Source organism: Mesoplodon densirostris, chromosome 15, assembly GCF_025265405.1.
Source record: "Mesoplodon densirostris isolate mMesDen1 chromosome 15, mMesDen1 primary haplotype, whole genome shotgun sequence".
NCBI lineage: Eukaryota > Metazoa > Chordata > Mammalia > Artiodactyla > Ziphiidae > Mesoplodon > Mesoplodon densirostris.
The window spans coordinates 6,842,579-6,862,260 of record NC_082675.1 but is presented as its reverse complement, the minus strand read 5'-3'; the positions used below and the strand labels follow the sequence as shown (position 1 = coordinate 6,862,260).

Genomic DNA, 19,682 nt, shown 5'->3' with positions numbered 1-19,682 from the left:
ACGAGGTCATTTGCAGACATGCACGGGGTGGGGGGGAAACTAAGTCACCCAAAGCCCAACGTGCAGCACAGGTCAAACAAGGTGGCCCTCTGCCTTCTGTTTCAGTTCAAACTGTCAACAAGTGTCCCTTCCGTGATCCATTAACTGCCACAGTTTTCACACTTCTGTGCTTTTTTTGTTAGTGATTTAACATGGCCCTGAGCATGAAGCTGAAGCACTGCCTACCTCTCAGAGCTGCTCAGAGCCGAGAAGGCTGTGATGTGCCTTATGGAGAAAACTAGTGTGTTAGATGAGCTTCGCTCAGGCCTGAGTGATAGTGCTGTTGGCTGAGTTCAGTTAATGAATCAATAATATATAATAAATAAGGCATCTTTAAAGAGAAACACACATAAGAGAATTATGTATTGATCGGTGGACAAATACGTTGTGACCAGAGGCTGGCGGGAACCTACCTCCGTATTTCCCCTAAGAGCAGTGGTTCAGGGCACTGTACAGAACGGCCAGGAATGGGCCTCGACGGTGTGCACACGTGACCTACGATGTATTATACTCGAGGGCTTCCGCTCTGTGAGGCCACGGCTTCTGCAGCTGACGTATCCACACCTGGCCTATCAGCATCACTCCGAGATGGAAATCAGCCTCGGGGTCCCCGAGTCCTGCGGCTTCTTTTAATAACTCTCTGCCTTTCCCCTGCACTCCCAACTCCCAACACCTTCCACATGAGGGAAGCGGGACTTCGGGGCTTCAGCGAGGAGAGGGTGTGAAACTGCTTTCTTTTTTTTTTTTTTAATTAATTAATTTATTTGTTCTTATTTTTGGCTGTGTTGGGTCCTGGCCGCTGCACACAGGCTTTCTCTATTTGCAGCGAGCGGGGGCTACTCTTCGTTGCGGTGCACGGGCCTCTCACTGTCGTGACTTCTCTTGTTGCGGAGCCCGGGCTCTAGGCACGCAGGCTTCAGTAGTTGTGGCGCATGGGCGCACGGGCGCACGGGCTTAGCCGCTCCGCGGCATGTGGGATCCTCCCGGACCAGGGCTCGAACCCGTGTCCCCTGCATCGGCAGGTGGACTCTCAACCACTGTGCCATCAAGGAAGCCCCGAAACTGCTTTCTTTCTTTTTTTTTTTTTTTTTTTTTGAGGTACGCGGGCCTCTCACTGTTGTGGCCTCTCCCATTGCGGAGTACAGGCTCCAGACATGCAGGCTCAGTGGCCATGGCTCACGGGCCCAGCCGCTCCGCAGCATGTGGGATCTTCCCAGACCAGGGCTCGAACCCGTGTCCCCTACATCGGCAGGCGGACTCTCAACCACTGCGCCACCAGGGAAGCCCCGAAACTGCTTTCTTGATGCTCTTCCCCAAAGCTCTTGCTTGGGTTTGATTTGTCTGTTGCTGGAATCCTGCCTGTTGGTTCATTTTGTTTCTGTCCTCTGGCAAGGGCAGTTTTTTGTTTTTTTCAAATTTAATTATTATTCTGACGAACTTTATTTCAACAGTAACTATATTTTTTGTTTGTTTTTAAACGATTAAAGCAATTTTATTTTACTTTTTTTTGAATTTTTGAATTTTTTTTTAAACAGCAGGTTCTTATCAGTAATCTATTTTATACATATTCGTGTATATATGTCAATCCCAATCTCCCAATTCATGCCACCACCACCACCCCCCCGCTGCCACTTTCCCCCCTTGGTGTCCATACGTTTGTTCTCTACATCTGTGTCTCTATTTCTGCCCTGCAAACCGGTTCATCTGTACCATTCTTCTAGGTTCCACATACATGCGTTAATATACGATATTTGTTTTTCTCTTTCTGACTTACTTCACTCCGTATGACAGTCTCTAGATCCATCCATGTCTCTCCGTTTGTTTTTTTAACACTTATTTATTTGGCTGTGCCAGGTCTTGGTTGCAGCATGCGGGATCTTTAGTTGCTGCATGAGGGATCTAGTTCCCTGACCAGGGATGGAATCCGGGCCCCCTGAATTGGGAGCGCAGAGTCTGCACCACAAGGGAAGTCCCAAGGGCAGTTGTTAATATGAGTAATTGACGTGAACGCCAGCTCTCCTCCCCAGCAGTGCTCTTTCTGCCTTTGGTCATAAAGGTTTAGCAGGGGTTTTTCTTGGTGTTTGCTGGGCTGGGAGTGAGGAAGACGGTACCCCTGTACCCGTCTGACAGGAGAAAAGGGCTGATGTACAGGGCTGCTGTCCGACTTCAACTTCGCCAGTATAACAAGCCAGCACCAAGCTGGTAATTAGGGACCTGGGTTCCAGGCTGCAGGACAGGTCTTGGGCAAGTCACTGCTCTTCCCTCAGCCTCGCCCTCTCGTCCTTAATGGGGTACAGCCCTCCCAGCTCCAGCGTTCCCAGACCCTCCAGCAAGGCTGGAGAAGGCACCACCAGGCTCCCCACTTTCCCTCCAGACCGATTCTCTCCTTTCACGCAGGAACCTTTTCCGGTAGGGCCGTGGTGATAACCACAAATTTGACTCTAAATCCTACACACCTTTCCAGGTGCCCTATCAAAACTCCACCCATTCTTCAAGGCCTCCTTCAAATCCCACCTCTTCCAGGAAGTCAACCCTGACCGCCTTACCCAGAAAGGGTGTCTCCTCCTCTGAAGCCTGTCTGCTGTTTAAGCAACACTTATCTCACATGCCCGGTGTTACCCGTGGGGCGCACCTCCCTAACCACACCGTGAGTCGGCCTAAGTTTTAGGTGCAATGTTACATATTGTATTCAACTCTTATCTGTCCAGTTTTCCAGAAACCTTTTTTTTTTTTTTTTGCGGTACGCGGGCCTCTCACTGTTGCGGCCTCTCCCGTTGCGGAGCACAGGCTCTGGACGCGCAGGCTCAGCAGCCATGGCTCACGGGCCCAGCCGCTCCGCGGCATGTGGGATCTTCCCGGACCAGGGCACGAACCTGTGTCCCCTGCATCGGCAGGCGGACTCTCAACCACTGCGCCACCAGGGAAGCCCCCAGAAACCTTTTGTGATGAGTTATAAAGAATACAGATAGATTTACACTTACATATACACGTGCACATAGACGAGAGTAAAGTAGAAATAAGTATGCTGACCCCAAGGGTAAGTGAATACAGTCACTACATGAAAATATAGCATTGTGCTCCCAGCATCCTGGAAGCCAGGGAAGAGGAGGTGCCCATAATCAGTTGGAAAGACAGTGTGGGTGGAATGGGAAGAGTCTGGCAGAACTGGGCACAAACCCGGAGTGCCTTAGGGCAAATCAGTTGACTTCTTTCTGTGGGCAAATGGAGGAAGAACACCATCTAACGCGCAGGGTGCGTGGGGAAGCCTCGTGCACGCTGTGTGCATGCAGTACACAAACCATACATGTTTTCCTTCTCCACCTTCCTTCTCATTATCAAAGGAAGAAGCAACCTACATTCCCTGCACACAGGGAAGGCAAATCTTGCCTGGCTGTAAATTCTAAAAGAAATGTTTCATACAAGACTCTGTAAGAAGACTTGAGCAGAGAGGGGGCAACGCCCCATGTTACCGTTAGCCTTGGTTTTAGAGCAAAGCCAGACAACGATTTGCCATGGCCGCCATGGCTCTATTTGATCACATCCCGGGTACCCAGTGAAAGCCTAATAAACATTGACATAAGGACCTACAGGGAAGCTACTTGAAGACCACTTAGTGGCAGGGGGTCCTGGTGAGCAGGTTTCAGGAGGGCTGTCTGCAAGGCTGATCACCTCTCCTGCCCATGGCTGAGGACGCAGGCGTGAGATCACTGTCCTTCCATGACAGAGCACATGCCCGCCCCCACCCCCACTGTCTTCTCCAAAAGCAGCAAGGCAGCGATCATGAAGCACCAGAAGTTTCCTCTTTTTTTTTTTTTTTAAATAAATTTATTTATTTATTTTTGGCTGCGTTGGGTCTTCGTTACTGTGCACAGGCTTTCTCTAGTTGTGGCGAGCGGGGGCTACTCTTCGTTGTGATGCATGGGCTTCTCATTGCAGTGGCTTCTCTTGTTGCGGAGCACGGGCTCTAGGCACGCGGGCTTCAGTAGTTTTGGCTCACGGGCTCTAGAGCGCAGGATCAGTAGTTGTGGTGCACGGGCTCAGTTGCTCCACAGCATGTGGGATCTTCCCAGAGCAGGGATCGAACCCGTGCCCCTACATTGGCAGGCGGATTCTTAACCACTGCGCTACCAGGGAAATCCATCACCAGAAGTTTCCTCTTCTAATCTCTACAAATGAACTGTACATTCTCCATGACTGGCTCTTCTCAGGGACCAAGCTGGAAAGCCTTAACGGGATGGGATGGTTAAGAGAACATCTGCCTGGTTTTAAAAGAGGCCTCTAGATATGGAGGAAGGCAAAGTTGGGCCCCAGTGAGAGAGGATGTACAGTCAGCTTGGGACAAGGGCTCTTAGTTCCTCACCATTTATCCGACAGACATTTGCCCTAGAGTCTCCCATGTGCCAGGCACGGGGGATGCAGAGAAATGAGATTCAGCACTGACCCCACAGGAGCTCAGTCTAGCAGGGAGGCACAGAGTAACATTTTTTTTTTTTCCTTGCAGTACGCGGGCCTCTCACTGCTGTGGCCTCTCCCGTTGCGGAGCACAGGCTTCAGACGCACAGGCTCAGCGGCCATGGCTCACAGGCCCAGCCGCTCCGTGGCATGTGGGATCTTCCCGGACCGGGGCACGAACCCATGTCCCCTGAATCGGCAGGCGGACTCTCAACCACTGCGCCACCAGGGAAGCCCCAGAGTCACATTTAACTGACGTTCTGCCTAAGTTAGATTAGGGCAGCACAAAGGTGCAGGTGATGGACTCCACCTGGGAAGGCCAATGAAGACAACAAGCCTGGGTCTCAGTAATGAACAGTCATTAAGGCAGAGGACGCAAGGCCCAAATCCTACAGGGCCTCATACAAGCAGAGGAATTTTCTTTCAGATTCCATAAGGAAGGCCCAACCAAGATCAAGAGAAACCAAGTGACTCAGTGAAGCTCGTACGACCTTATGGGACGACCAGGCCTGGAGCCTTGACTCCCACAGTTCCGTTACCCTGCTGCATCCCCTGCACGGTGAGTACAGAAGGCCAAAGAGAGAAGCCCATTCCACACCCAGTGCCCAGAGAGCCCAGAGTCTGTGCCTGGCCATCGTCATAGCAGAGCATGTACTGTCCTAGTCATCTGGCAAGTCCCTCCCCTATAAGAAAAACAGCCCTTCCTAACTCACTGTGTTTCTCGCTGCAAGGGGAGAGGGCTGGGAATCTCCTCCGATCACAGAAGAAGAAGAAGAATTTAACAGGGACCGTCCACGAGTCAGATAAGCTAGGTCCCCAGAGGCAAGCTGGGGAGGGGGCTTCTAGTGCATCCAGACACTGACGCTGACGGTGCACAGGGTGCTGACCCAGGGCGGGGGACCAGGGATGAATCAAACTCCACCCCCCTCCTCCATCCTCCAGGAGCTCACAATCCAGCCGGGGAGATAAGCCAGGCCCAAAAGTAACTATAAAATAAGGCAGGCGGTGATAAGAGTCACACAAGAGACACAAATAAGGTGCAGTGGGAGTTCAGAGCAGAGATGAGTCACGTTGGGGGCTTGGCCGCAGGGGAGATTCAGATGCAGGGGAGCATTTACCACACTCCCCTCAGAAAGGAGGCCGGGGGGCTCTGGCCTATAGCCCCAGGGGCTCCCAGGTAGGGGCTGGGGACAGAGCTAGCAGGGGACCAAGAAAGAGGCTCAGAGGAGGCCCCCTTTGAAGGACCCTGATTCTGAAGGGGAGGCCGGAGACTTTGGAGAACTGCCCCAGTCCACATTTCAGAGGCAGGCAGAGGAGCGTAGGATGAGGAATTTGGAATTTACGCAGGGGCAGCAAATGCGTTGAAAAGGGACAGCGCTAAAGATTTGCCTTGAAATGACATTTGCCGAGCAAACACACTCTGTTTATTCAGAATGTCCACTTGAGGTTTCCCGGCGGAATTAGCTACACGTTATGGCGGAGGCGGGCACTAGCGTTTCCCTCTCCCCAAGTCCCCCATCAGCCCTGCCCCTGACAAGCAAGCCTGAGGCGGGCAGGGAGGAAGCTCGCCGCTCGGAGACAGCGCCGGCCCCTCAGGTTAACAGCAAAGGGAGACTCACGGGATGGAGAGGGGCCAGATGTTCCTCCAGCAGCACTTCTTCCCAGTCCTGGCCCCCTCTCTGAGGGCCGCACCCTGGGCTCAGGCCCCGGACACCCACCCAGCCAGGCCAGCGCTGGAGGGCTGTCCAGGTGGAGGCGGGAAGCCCAGAAGGCCACACCGAGGGCTTTGGCCACCACTTCCTCCCGGCCCCTTCCCAGCACTGCACACACACCTGCCCCTTGGCCGCCGTGACACTTGTCACTGGGGGAGGGGAGTCCTCCGCGCCCCAGCCGGAACCGACGGAAATTCGGCATTAGCGTCGGGGCCCCCCCTGAATTCCGAGGGTCAGCGCCTCCCGGGGGGCCGGACTGGGGGCGATTTCCTGAGGCCGGGATCCCCGCGCGCCAGACCCTCCTCCCCGCGCGGGGCGGCGGGGCCCGGGTCTCCTACTTTTCCCTCCCGCCGAGCGCGCGGGCCGGCGGACAGGCGGGCGGGCGGGCCTGGGCCTCCGGGAGCCGCCGCCCGGCCGGGGTCCGCACCCCGCGCCCGGCCCCCCCGCCCCCTCCACGGGGGCTCCGCACGGGCCAGAGGAGGGGGCCCGGCCGCGCCGCCTTCCGGCCGGGCCGCCGAAACACTCACCCAGCTCCGCGCGGCGCGGCTTCGTCCTCTTCAGCCGCGCTGGGCCGCCGCCGCCTCACGCCGCCCGGGAGGCCCCGGCCCCGCGGTCCCGGCCCGGCCGGCTGCGCCCCGCGGCTCCGCGCGCCGCCACCGCCGCCGCCGCCAGCTGGCCCCGGGCGAGCGGCCGGGCCCCCGCGGGCATGCTCCCCGGCCGTCGGCGGGCGGGCGGCGGGCGGGCGCACGTGCGGGCCGCCGCGGGTCTGGGCGCTCGGAGCGCGGGCCGCGGGCCAACGAAGAGGCGGCGGCCGGCGGGGCGCGGGGCCGGGCGCGCCCGCGGACCGGCCTGACAGCTCTACGCCGCGGCGCCGCCGTGCCCCGCGCGCCCCAGCGGCCGCTGCTGCCCGTGCGCGCCGGGCCCGCCTCGCATTCCCTCACTCGGCGGCAGGCCTGCGCCTCCGTCAGGCCACGCGGGGAGCCGCCCGCCGCCTCCGCCCGCCCCGAGGGCCGGCCTCCGCCCGGAGCAACCCGGCAAACTTGGTGGCCCCGCTCCGGCGCCGGGCGTGCTGTCGCCCCGGCGACCCCCGAAAGCCCGGGGCTCGCTTCCGCGCGGGAGGCCCCGGGCGCTGGACCCGGCCCACGACCTCTCGGCCCTTTTAACACCATCGGCCTCGCCTATCGGGAGACTCGCGAACAGTAAGAGGGGAAGGGAACGAGCAGATCTGCAGAAATTGGGGGAAAAAAAATAAAAATCAAGTCCTTCGGGAGTAAAATGACAAATCAAGGGGAACGAACTGCGGAAGACTTCGGAAGGCATTTGGCATGTGTGGACAAACCAAAGGTAGTTAATTGAAGTCCAAACCTTGATGCCGGGCACTTGCATCAGTTACCGACCCGATTTGCAGAAATAGGCATCATGGAGTTCTCTCCTCAGGATCCCAGATATGATCTGGACCAAAAAATGAAAATGCGCTTTGGTCATCAGACGTCGTGGAAGTAATAGTAGCCAGAGGGTCAGTTCTAGTCCCTGACCTCAAGGAACTGGCAGAGGATCAGAAAGAGCTTCATCTTGATGTTCCCTCCCAGCTGGACGCTCCAGTTGGACCAAGAGGGTACGGAGTGAAATTTAAAGGAAATCATAAAGCGTATATTTAGACTGAGCAAGGATGGCCTTGTTTGTCAAGATCTGAAGTAAGTGAATTAAACAGGGCACACCCAAAACCTATGGGTAGTTTACCTCTCACTAAGTACCGCCTTATAAGGTCGGGAGGAGCGGGGGAGTGCTTTCCCCTGGAAGGGCAAGGGCAAGCTCAAGTTAAAGCGCTCCAGGATGAGTTCAGATCAAGTCAGAGAACAACCCTGACCAAAGGCTGTCCCGTCTCCTTGGACACTGAACGGGCCAGGAGAGCCATCGTGACACAGCTTGCCTCAAAACACCTGCCTTGTGATCACACGGAGGCAAGTGAAGGGGTCCTCATAAATACGAAACCCTCAACTCCGTCCCTCCACCAAGGGGTGCCCTAAGACCCATGAAAGGTTTTCAGCCCCAATGCTGTTCCGAGGCGGCCAGGGATTGAGTCATCATCTGTCTCCTGTACAGCCGTGCTCCTTGCCTGAGGACCCGTGGAAACCGGACTGGATGACAGACCCTTTTGCTGCTACTTCTCCCTGTACTTGTGCTTTAACCTAATAATAAAAGTAAAAAGAAAAAAAAAAAAAAAAAAGGGTTTCAGAGCATACAGATCTCCAGAGTGAGGCTCTGCCTGTAGGCCAGTCGGAACGGAGCACCTGGACGGCTGCCACTGTAACCCTGCAATGAGTGCTCTCAGACCAGTAACTCAGAAGACTTAACACCATTAAAAACCAGATCCCACAGTGAGCCGGTAGGAATAAATACACTAATGTCACAATTATTCGTATCCACAAATATTTATTAAGTGCCTGTATTCAAGAATGAAGAGGAGATGGTCCCTGCTCTCATGGAGCTTACAATTTCATTACTCCAGCATCTGACTAGATTTAAAAACTGCAACAAGCACTGGTCTTTGTCTAATGTCAGCAGCATTATAGGAAGCAAATTTCTCACATTATATTGGTCACTGTTACAGTGAAATTGTGAATAAAACATTATCTTTGAAGTCTGTAGTCACAGCGATGACATGACATATAATGTCCAGCAAATGCAAATTTATGGCTTGATTCCTCCTATTTGAGAGGGGTCTGCTGAAATAAAACACAAATCAAAAGGGGAAGGCTTAACACAGGTCCTAAGAATACTGGTGTAGTTTAATATATTATTAAACTGCCACAGAACTCTTGGCAAGGCAGGAAATTATTTCCTGCAAAATCTGTGCAATATAATTGGTTTAATTAGACCTGCAAATCTCACAACCATGTACAATCACTTATGATGGGTAAATACGATTTACCTTTATGATTCCTAAAGGGCTCTAGATATGTATTTATTTTTGAAACATTCTTAAAGACTCACAGCACAAATGGCACATTAAAATTTAGTGAAAACTGCTTTTGAGATATCTAAAAATTAAAATGACAAAAATGTCTAACTTTTCTACATTTGTAAGTACAGAGTTCAGAATTCAAATAGCATTCAGCAAAGCACCTGGCTTTTCCGAGTTAAAAAGGGGAACAAATTTTGGTTGCTTATCAAACTCCAAAAGCAAATCATAATCTTCATATAGATCTTCCAAACGTTCAGTGGCAGCCACTTCCTTCATGTGCTCCTGTGTCACAGGCCAGCACCTTTAGAAGTCTAATTATGGAACATTCAAAGGTGCAATTATTTTGATTACATTGGCAATACTTTTTTTTTTTTTGGTAAAACAGCCTATATCAAATAACCCCCAAATCATCTACTTTACTTAAGATCACAGGGCTTCTGAACTTACACTAGCCAAGTTATCAATTACTTATTAAAAAAAACACACCAGAGGGAAGCTCATTTAAACTCTAAGAAAGCTCATTTTTTGCAAAAAGATGGAGAGAACAGCTTAGACCACCTAACAAATGTCAACCAACCCAAGGCAGTTTTTGAGTCAATTGCTGGGGACACAGTCTACTTTTCTATCTACAAAAGCACTGAAATCGCTACTTCAAAAGCCTATTTAATAACTCAGAATGAATCAGAAATGTACTGTTTATTGAAAACTTACTAGACACCAGGCACTTTACATAAGCTCTCACAATGGAAGGAAGCTTCTTATCTTTACGTGGAGGAAGGCAGCCCTGAGCAGGGTGTGACCCAGGTCTGTCTGGCTCACCTGTCCCCTGCCCAGCTGCTGCAGTCCTAGCGCTGCCTAGTAGCTACATCTACTTGGGACCCTCGAAGGACAGAGGACATTCCCCCCACCTCAGGAGGCTTTTCAGGGAAAGGAAGAGGGTAGATCCAGGGGAAAGGAGAGCAGTAACTCTACTTGCATTTTAAAAGGCACTTCCCAGAAGTGGAAGATTCACGTAGGTTTTTTACTAACTGCAGCTCAGCCCCAGACAGCAACAACAGTTGCTTTTAAAGCTTGCCACCTCTCCAGCTTTCAGGTTGTTTCTAAATGGAGTATTTGTACGTTAAGCATTATCAAAGGGAAAGACGGCTGAAAGGATTTTTCCTTGGTGTCCCTCTTCACAGCTACGAAGAAAAAAAAATTTTTTCTTAATTTTAAATAAGTGACTGATACTTCCAATCTATTACACACGTCACAAATCAAAGCATATGTTTCCTGAGAGGTACGGAAGACATTTTAATGGGGCTTAAGATTGGAATAAGACTACTGAGAAGATAACTCCCTGACAAGAGAAAACTCTCATCTCTTCTGAAATGGCAATTTCCTATTCTTAAGAATGTAACAGACTTTACAATAAAAGTAGGGAACAATGAAACATCCTAATAATTTTCAAGTTAGTTTTTAGTGTCATCTACAGGAACACATTAAAGGGAATATCATTGGTAAAGTCGATCCCTTTATTAAGTCTTGACACAAGCTCTCCTAGAACTTGATTAAAAAGAACGTTTTCTTCACTATAACTAGGAGATTAAAAAGAAAAAAAGACTAGGAAAAAACACCAAGAATAAGGCACTTGATTCTGCTGATGAGTAACTCTGATTAGCTGGAGGTCTCCAACAGGTTGCAGGAGTTGGAAGCAAAGGTTTGATTCACGGACAGGAAGGAGCAAGAGAGGCCGCTGTCAGGCGACCCCCGCTTGCTGGGAACCCCCGAGCTGAGCAGGGACGCTGCAGGCGCCAGGCCCGAGCTCAGGCAGGGGAAGCTCCGGTGAAGGGTGCTCAGAGATTATCTGAGATCCCTGCTCAAAGGCATACATATACCCGAATGGAATAACGGGTGGCTTGACTCAATATAACTACATGCTATCAAGAGCCACAGAAGAAGGAGAAAAAGCTCAAAAGTAAACCAAACTGTAAAACCGGAATCAGTGGGAATCAATGGTGAAAGTTTGGAATGAGTCTGTTTGTCAACACATACAGAGCTTGAATATGTGGGCACTGGGGTCTGACTGGCCACCAAAAAGTGGGCAGCTAAGCAGCCTGGACCTGACCAGAAGTCAGGACCTCTACCTGCTACGCTCCCGATCAGAGCACAGCTTCCTGCCCACGTGCTACTTCTGAGAGCCAGGAGGCATTGCCAAGGCAGCGCGCTGGAGCCCTCCAGCAAGGCCACGCGAAAGGCACCGAGCTCTATCTAGACACGTTCCCTGTCCAGTAACAAGCAGGGAAGGTTGCTCTCATCTCAACCTACTGTTCTTACAGCAGCTAATATGGGAGTACTTATTTTTCTTTTTGGCGGGGGGGGGGGGGGAGGGAGATTAAAAATGTCTTCATGGGCTTCCCTGGTGGCGCAGGGGTTGAGAATCTGCCTGCCAATGCAGGGGACACGGGTTCGAGCCCTGGTCTGGGAAGATCCCACGTGCCACGGAGCAGCTGGGCCCGTGAGCCACAACTACTGAGCCCGTGCGTCTGGAGCTTGTGCTCCACAACAAGAGAGGCCGCGTCAGTGAGAGGCCCGCGCGCCGCGATGAAGAGTGGCCCCCACTCGCCACAACTAGAGAAAGCCCACACACAGAAACGAAGACCCAACACAGCCAAAAATAAATAAAGAAAGAAAAATTTAAAAAAAAAAAAGTCTTCATGACGATCTGACAGCTGAGGCCACGTACACTGAGGAAACCGGGGTTGCTCTTACAACCTCACTGAGTGGTGGCCTGTATTTCCATCAAAGCTTTATCACCTCATTGTCAAGGGCGGGACACAAATTACATTCAGAATGATGGGCAGAAAGGTACAACTCCCCAGTTGTTAAACTTTTCTGAAAAGTACTACATCTATCACAAAATTAGAGAATTACATCTCTATCATTTTTCTTTCTTACAAATAACGAAGTTTAAGGGAAACAAAATGAGATATTCTTACTTTCAAAGCTTTCCAATATTCCATTATTTCCAACATTTCCATTATTAACTATTCCAATATTCACTCTAAGACACGGTTCAAACACGAATTACATTACTATTTTTAAAAAACTTCAACACAACTAAATCCAGGGTATGCTGGGTTTTTTTGTTTTGTTTTGTTTTGTTTTTGCATTCAGCATGTATTAGTCTATCATTACGGAAGCTGTTCTTAAGCATTTATTTAAAAATAAAAGAATCATATTCACAACGTAGAACAAGTTTATAAAATTGGTGTGCAAAGTTAATGGTAAAAGGATAACACTATTTGTTTAGAAACAAAACTGTCTCCCCTATTTACATTTCCTTATTCTTGATATAAATTGGATACATATACTATTTAAAAATAATACTTTTTAAATAGTAAAATATACAAGAGATTCCTGAGCATAACAAAAATATCTTGAAAATATGTGGCCATCTGAAGTATAAAATAGCAAGTGTAAAGAATAGCATGATTGTAAAACTACTGTGTGAAAGCTTATAAACAGTATAAAATAGTTTGCCTTTTCTGAGTGCATAATTACACATTAGTGCAAACAAAACTGTCTCAAAATTTAATGGCTACAAATCTCAAAGATTTGCAGAGGTGCGCAAAACATGAAATTTCTTTAATGTCATACGAACTGAACCCAGCTCTCGATTAATCTTCTCCAAACGATCTTCCAAGGCTTCCTGGGTGAAAATCATGGAAAAAACTTAATTAGAATTCTACATCAAGTCCACCGACTCTATAATTACCACCAAAATGACTTTTCTTTCAGCAAAAGAGTATAAACATCAAAATTACAATCATTTTGGTTTTTACACAAATCGTCATTTACATTATTTCTTTTAAACTAAACATAAATCAACTTTTCAACCATTCAAGATAACTGCTTATCTTTAAATAGAAGGAGAGAATTATTTGACTCCGTTGAACTGAGAACAGTACAAGAGAAACCTAGAAGGTTCTTCACACGTTTCGCCAGAAGAAACGGACACATCTGACTGGTACCGTAGCCCACTTACAAGTATATCAAATAACTTTCTTCTGACAAAAATTTCTAGGTTGAAAAAGAGGAAAAACGCTGGAGGAGACTTTTCCAAGAAACAAGATATTTCACAATGAGTCAGTGTAACAAATGCTATTTTTAAATAAATAGTACTACTGTTAAATAGTACCTGGAATATATATTCATCATTTTAGATACTTTATTAGCTATTAACTCCAATGGTATCCTGAAATAAAACTTAAAAATTTTCTCTTCAACAACTTTAAATTGTAAAAAAAATTACACGTTCATTTTAGAATTTTTAGAAGACAGACGAGAAAGAAGTAACAAATAACCACTGTTCCCCTTTCCTGTTTTTTTCTGCAGACAGGAACACCATTTTCAAGAAAAATAAAATCAGAATCAAACTCTACTTCAGAATGTTTTTCAATTTAACTTTTCTTGTTATGGAATATACTTTATGACATCATTGTAAATTAATGTGCAATATTCCATCAGATATACCATATTTAATCAAGAATCTTTTAGTTGAAATTTAGGTTGCTTCTAATTTCATATATCACAAATAATGCTGCAATATATATTCTGAAACATACCTCTACACACACCTATAAACACTGCCTTAGGAATCATTCCCAAAAGTAAAAATGCTAGGTCCAAAGAAATGTAAGATTTTAAAGCTTTGGATACATGTCAAGCTAAACTCCAGAAAGTCTTTCTCCTTCCACTCGCGTGTACAAGGATAAGCTTTTCCCTAGCCCAGGTTCTGGTGTTTTTGTTTTTTGTTTTTTTTTTTAAATACCTGCCAATGTGATAGTTTAAAAATGAAGCTTTTGTTTAAATGTGTGGGGGTTTTTTTACTCATTGGTGAGGCCAAGCATTTTTCAATATTTTTTGCCCAATTTTACCTTTTTTACTTATGAATCATACACAAGCATCCTCAGCCCTTTTTTGCTGCCATTTGTCTTCTTACTGGATTGAAATAGCTTTGACATAGATGAACAGAACCTAGGGCCCTTTAAGTCTTATTTTAAGAGCTTATCATCATTACGTAAAAAAACATATTAAACAAAAGTTTCAGATACATTTAGAATTAGAGTATGAACAAGTTTTCCTTCTGCTTTCCCAGTAAACTGTTTTATTTTTATTTATTTATTTGTTTGTTTGGCTGCACCTCGCGGCATGCGGGATATCTTAGTTCCCTGACCAGGGATCGAACCTGCACCCCCTGCATTGGAAGCATGGAGTCTTAACCACTGGACCACCAGGGAAGTCCCCCCAGTAAACTATTTTAAAATGAATTTCATGTGTTGACTTTTACAAATTATTGAATAAAAACGTTCAGAACAACAAAAACAATCAAAGAAAGTCAGAAAAAAAGAGAAGTTAAGGATACAGGCCCTAGAAAAAGACCTCTGCTATTTTCTGTGTGTCTTTCTCACAGATCAATCCGAAACTGAACTTTTCCTGACATTAAGGCATGGAAAAGCCAAAGCTTGCAGTTATATAAGAGACATATCATTGCTGTTATGTTTAAAATGTTACAAAAAGAGATTTAAAACGTTCCATGGTTTCATGCATTTTAATTCTCTTTGAAAAGCAACTAAAAAAGATGTACACGGCCCACTTCGCCCGCACCATCTCCTGCTCAATAATGGAATCACACCTCTCTTTTGAACCTCACATCGATTCCAGTCGCAAAGTGCCACTGTTTTATATGTCTACTAAATGGAAAGGGGTTCAGAAATAAATTGCAGATTGGGGAGGAAAAAACAAACACAAAAAAGGGAGATTTAATGTGAGAGCCTTAAAAACGTAAAATCTGTTAATAGACATATTGCCGTTTGCTCCCAAGTTAGTTTCTTGAAAACATGATGGCATGGACACCTTTTTCTTAGAAGTATAAAGGTAAAGTCGCTTTTTGCTCCTGAAAGCTAGCATGCAGTTATAAAATGTGCTATCATTACCAAACACTTCCTGTAAAGGCTAAAGGTTTTGACCGACTGTTTCAGTGTGCCTAAAAGCTGTGCTATTAAAACATCATGGTGGTTCAATGGAGCACTGACTAGCATCAAGCCTCCACAGCAGACTCAGGGTGAGACACTTCACCTGATTCAGTCTCGTCTGCAGCGAGCTTCGTCCTCCGGTGGAAGGCATTCGGCTCAGTGCTGCTTCAATCTGTTAACACGAAAAAACGTTTAAATACAAAGAGGAGAATTCTAATGAGTGGCAGGGAGGTTTATCACAGAATGGAAAGAAAAGACTTCAGCCTAGTATTTTCTTGTCCATCTCGACTTCACATAAGTTTCCTCTGTCACAATGAGTAACAACAGCTTGGCTCACACACGTTTCTAGTGCGGCTTTGTGTGGCATCCACAGTCACTTCCTGGGTTTGACACAATAATTCCCTTCTGACTATTCCTCAGACATAAGCATTAAGTACAGAAAAAGATTTAAGACATTTTTTTATGTTTGTTTTTACCTGGTCTTTTTCTTTTGTAAGTTCATCAAAAAACCGTTCCGTTTCAGCTAGGGTCCTAATTTTTGCTGTATACTCAAAATCATTGCCCTGTGGTGGTACGTAGGCAGGCTTACACTGCTCATAGCTAACTGATTTATTCTTCTCCCAGGCTGATCTCACAGAGACTTTCTTCACTCCACTTGGCAACGGTTCGGGGGAAGAGCTATGATTAACATGGATGTCAGTGGTTTTTTCTGAGTATTCTTTTTCTGTCAGAGAGAAAAGAAATTTCTTTTATTTCTTATCAACTCTTCCAGCAGAGCATGTACATACTAAATGTGTTACCCAACTTCACTTTCTGGAAATGGCTGCTACACGGCCCAAAAAAATGTAATGAAAAGAGATACATAATGAATCATATATACTCAGTTTTCTTCTCCACAGAATTCTAAAAGCCCTGCCCTCCGTTTGACAATCTTAACAACTTCCCTAAATAAACTTAAAGCAAAAGAAAAGTTTAAAAACTAAACAGGGCCTCCCTGGTGGCGCAGTGGTTGAGAGTCCGCCTGCCGATGCAGGGGATACGGGTTTGTGCCCCGGTCTGGGAGGATCCCATATGCCGCGGAGCGGCTGGGCCCGTGAGCCATGGCCGCTGGGCCTGTGCATCCGGAGCCTGTGCTCCGCAACGGGAGAGGCCACAACAGTGAGAGGCCCGCATACCACAAAAAAAAAAAAAAAGATAAAAACTAAACAACACATTTAGTGGACATATACCAACATTACAGAGTTAGTATTTTAAAGGCCTACCCAAGTGATTTCACATACATTATCTTATAACTTTATAAGATAAATGAGAAAAAGAAACTTAAAATATAAATGAGAAAAAAGAAGGTGCATATAAGTTACAGAATATAAAAAACTGAACAGTATGGCCCTGGTAATTAAACATTAACATCCCCTGTACCTCGGTTTCTCAACTTTCCAATGAGGATAACAACACTGACACAATATATGAGTGTCACAAATGCTTATTTTTAGAGGCCCTTGGGTAAAAAAAGATTTAAGTGCAGGATATAATGACATTTAGAACCTTGAAAAGATACCAGAAACTCACAAAATGAAAGACTAAAACCATAACTGATCATTTTTTAGGAAAAGGTACCTTCTGAGTCATCTAGAGGAAGAAACTGGAGTTGTTTCCTTGGATTGGGACGTTGTACTGTAGACACAGGAACAGTATCTAAATCATCCAAAAGTATATCAAATCTATTGAATGAAGCAAGTTACTTGTGAGAAAAAAAGTGTTTACTGATGTTCCCTATCTCCACGAGAAAGATGAGCTGGCATCCAGTTAACTTACATACTCACATATTTTTAAAAGAGAAAGGTGGTCAAATAATTTTTTAAAACTGAAACTTAATTTATATTTTCTAACACAAAATTATATTTACATACTGGCGACTTAAAGCATTTACCAATACATTATCTCATCTGATCTTTTTAACAACCATATGAAATAAGCAGGTAGGCATTATAATCCCCCTTTTATAGAAGAGGAAACTGAGGTTCAATGTGCTTCAGTAATTTTCCCCACGAGCCTGACGGAGCTGGGCCACCAGCTCTCCTGTCTTAGGAGTCAGTGGTCTTCCCAGCACAGCACACACTCCCAACCACACTTCAGGGAGGACAACTTTCTCAGGGGCACAGGTAAGCTTATGTTCAGTGACAGGGCCACACCAGGACAGTCCACTTCCTTGTACAAATGGCCCCCAATTTTCCCTGTATCTTATACCTTTTCAGGAAAACAAAGAATTATCATTCTATATCCAAAAGCTGGAAGAGGTTCTGAGGCAGTATTTAAATTTTATAGTAGCCAGTTTACATCCTTAAAAACTGTTTTCACATATTATAGTACTTTTTTATTTTTAGTATGACATTTATTTAAATGATTTAAATCCACAGAATCCACATTAACAACTGAAAAATTAGTGACAGCCAGAGGCATAAGTTGACATTTTTAAAAAATCAATACTATATATATTTTATTCAACAATTTTAGAGAACTTACCGAATCGGGCTGCTTTCATTTTTGCTAAGTAGATGACTAAATCCTGGGGACAAATTTTCTTTAGGGGATCGCTTTGGACTATAAGCCACAGTCACTGGTGTTAACATAATCTCTCTTTTTGCTACAGAGGAAAACGAAGAGGAGACAGTGTGTTCCTTCTATGTATGCGCTCGGCTGGCAGAGCATAGCTTCTTTTTCAGTAGCTTATTTCTATCTAAGAATACATTTTCATTGTAAAACTTTTTCAAAGATAAATAAGAGTATACAAAGTAGAAATAGTTCATAATCCTAACATCTAGAGGAAACCACCGGCAAGATTTTAGTGTATCAGACTGTAGTTGCAGCGCTCTGACTCAAAACTGGTTTTTCAGGATTTTAGAAGTCGACTGGAAATAAGATGGAAACACCAGTGCACTAGTGAACATTCCTAATAACACAGTCATACACGAATCTCCCCAGCAGCTATGGAAATGGAAATTAAGGATACAGAAGCCCAGTGCTTAACTTTAAGACCATACTTATAATTGGCTAAAGAAAAAGGTGACTAATGCTGAGTAACCTTAGGTAAATATATGGAAAAAAACATCATTTTTCAGGCTAGTTTAATTTGTTTGAACTACTGTTTAATTAGATAGTTGTCAAAATATCTAGTTGAGCTTGTCTCAAAAACTGTGAAGTGGTATTAGTTGCAAAACATTTGCGGCACACACTCAAAAATCTCACTTTGATAAATGGTGAGAATTCTTCAGTTACAGTCATAGTAACTGTGCAATCAGATGGTGTTATTGAACAAGATCGAATTTAGGGATTCTGTGTTCAGAGCACTGTATGAGGTGCTAGGAAGAGAGTAAGGGACACAGAAAGCATCAAACAGTGTGTATGGCTCAGACACCACTCTGCCAAGCCCAAGAGACATAAACCTCTAACTCTTACTTGGAGTACTTGATTTACGATTTGAAGGTGGTAAAGATGACGATCTCTGTGAAGCAGAATTAAATCTCTTTTGTCTTTGCTGGGCACCTTTCTCTGGGGACCGACTTACATTGACTGAAGTGTCAGTTAGCCGAGGAGTCACTAATTCTGTAAGAGAAAAATGTAGAAAAAGAAAAACAAAAAAACAAAACAAACCTAGCTTCAGTTATCTGCTTTTTATTAACAGATGGTTACACCAAGCAAGCAATTCTTCTCATCATCTAGATTATAATGATTACTTGCAAAATGCACCACATTACAATGCTAAAAAATGCTTGATGAACAAAAACGTGGGAGTTTTTAATGAATTCATTCTGGTTCTCTGTTTACAACTGGCATTCAAGGTGATTTTTCAAGTTTATTTTTAGAAAGCAGGTCACTAATTTATTTACTAGCGGATACTGCTTTGGAAATGCAATGCCAAAGATGTTAATGACGTAATTAGCAGGCCCAACCAAATAAGCACCAGAGCAAGTACAAGTGCCTGGACCTGTGAAATAAACAGCATTCAACATACTTCTTGTCCTACGGATAGATGCTCAGTAACCAAGAAAGGGAGAGTAGGAAATGTCACATCTCACTTTATGAACACCAAATGCCTGTCATAACTTTTTGACGTGTGCAAGTAAGACAAATTGATATGGAAAGTTTTCAAATATCCTTAAGAATGCCATGTAAATCTTTAATAATCAGAACATAATATGTCATTTGAAAAGGTACGTATGTGATGACAATGATAAATTAACAACTGAGGGGGACTTCCCTGGTGGTCCAGTGGTAAAGAACCCACCTTCCAATGCAGGGGATGGGGGTTCGATCCCTGGTCGGGGAACTAAGATCCCACAAGCCGCGGGGCAACTAAGTCGGCGTGCCACAACTACTGGGCTCACACGCCCTGGAGCCTGAGCACCACAACTAGAGAGAGAAAACCCGCACGTCACAACTAGAGAGAAGCCCGTGCGCCACAATGAAGAGCCAGCACGTTGCAACAAAAGATCCCAC

The 19,682-nt window shown here is 46.0% G+C and overlaps 2 protein-coding genes across 11 annotated transcripts in view; both read right to left on the bottom strand.

The window, feature by feature from the left end:
* The window catches only part of PITPNM2 (phosphatidylinositol transfer protein membrane associated 2), a 146,639-nt gene extending 139,819 nt beyond the window's left edge, over positions 1-6,820 (bottom strand). The window contains exon 1 of the mRNA XM_060118428.1: positions 6,731-6,820. The gene's annotated coding sequence lies outside the window, so the exon portion shown is untranslated. The remainder of the gene's footprint in view (positions 1-6,730) is intronic.
* Positions 6,821-8,616: 1,796 nt separating this feature from the next.
* Positions 8,617-19,682, bottom strand: part of MPHOSPH9 (M-phase phosphoprotein 9) — a 56,153-nt gene continuing 45,087 nt past the window's right edge. For 7 of the 10 annotated variants that reach the window (XM_060118661.1, XM_060118666.1, XM_060118660.1 and 4 more), the window contains 6 exons: positions 18,642-18,788; positions 17,709-17,829; positions 16,803-16,906; positions 15,662-15,909; positions 15,289-15,357; positions 11,522-12,859 (listed from right to left, as the gene is read on the bottom strand). In XM_060118661.1, the coding sequence (XP_059974644.1) occupies positions 12,758-12,859; positions 15,289-15,357; positions 15,662-15,909; positions 16,803-16,906; positions 17,709-17,829; positions 18,642-18,788 (791 nt within the window). In that variant the 3' untranslated portion in view covers positions 11,522-12,757. Of the gene's footprint in view, positions 8,930-11,521; positions 12,860-15,288; positions 15,358-15,661; positions 15,910-16,802; positions 16,907-17,708; positions 17,830-18,641; positions 18,789-19,682 lie in introns of those variants that run through there. The other 3 variants (XM_060118663.1, XM_060118665.1, XM_060118670.1) reach the window with 3 other exon arrangements.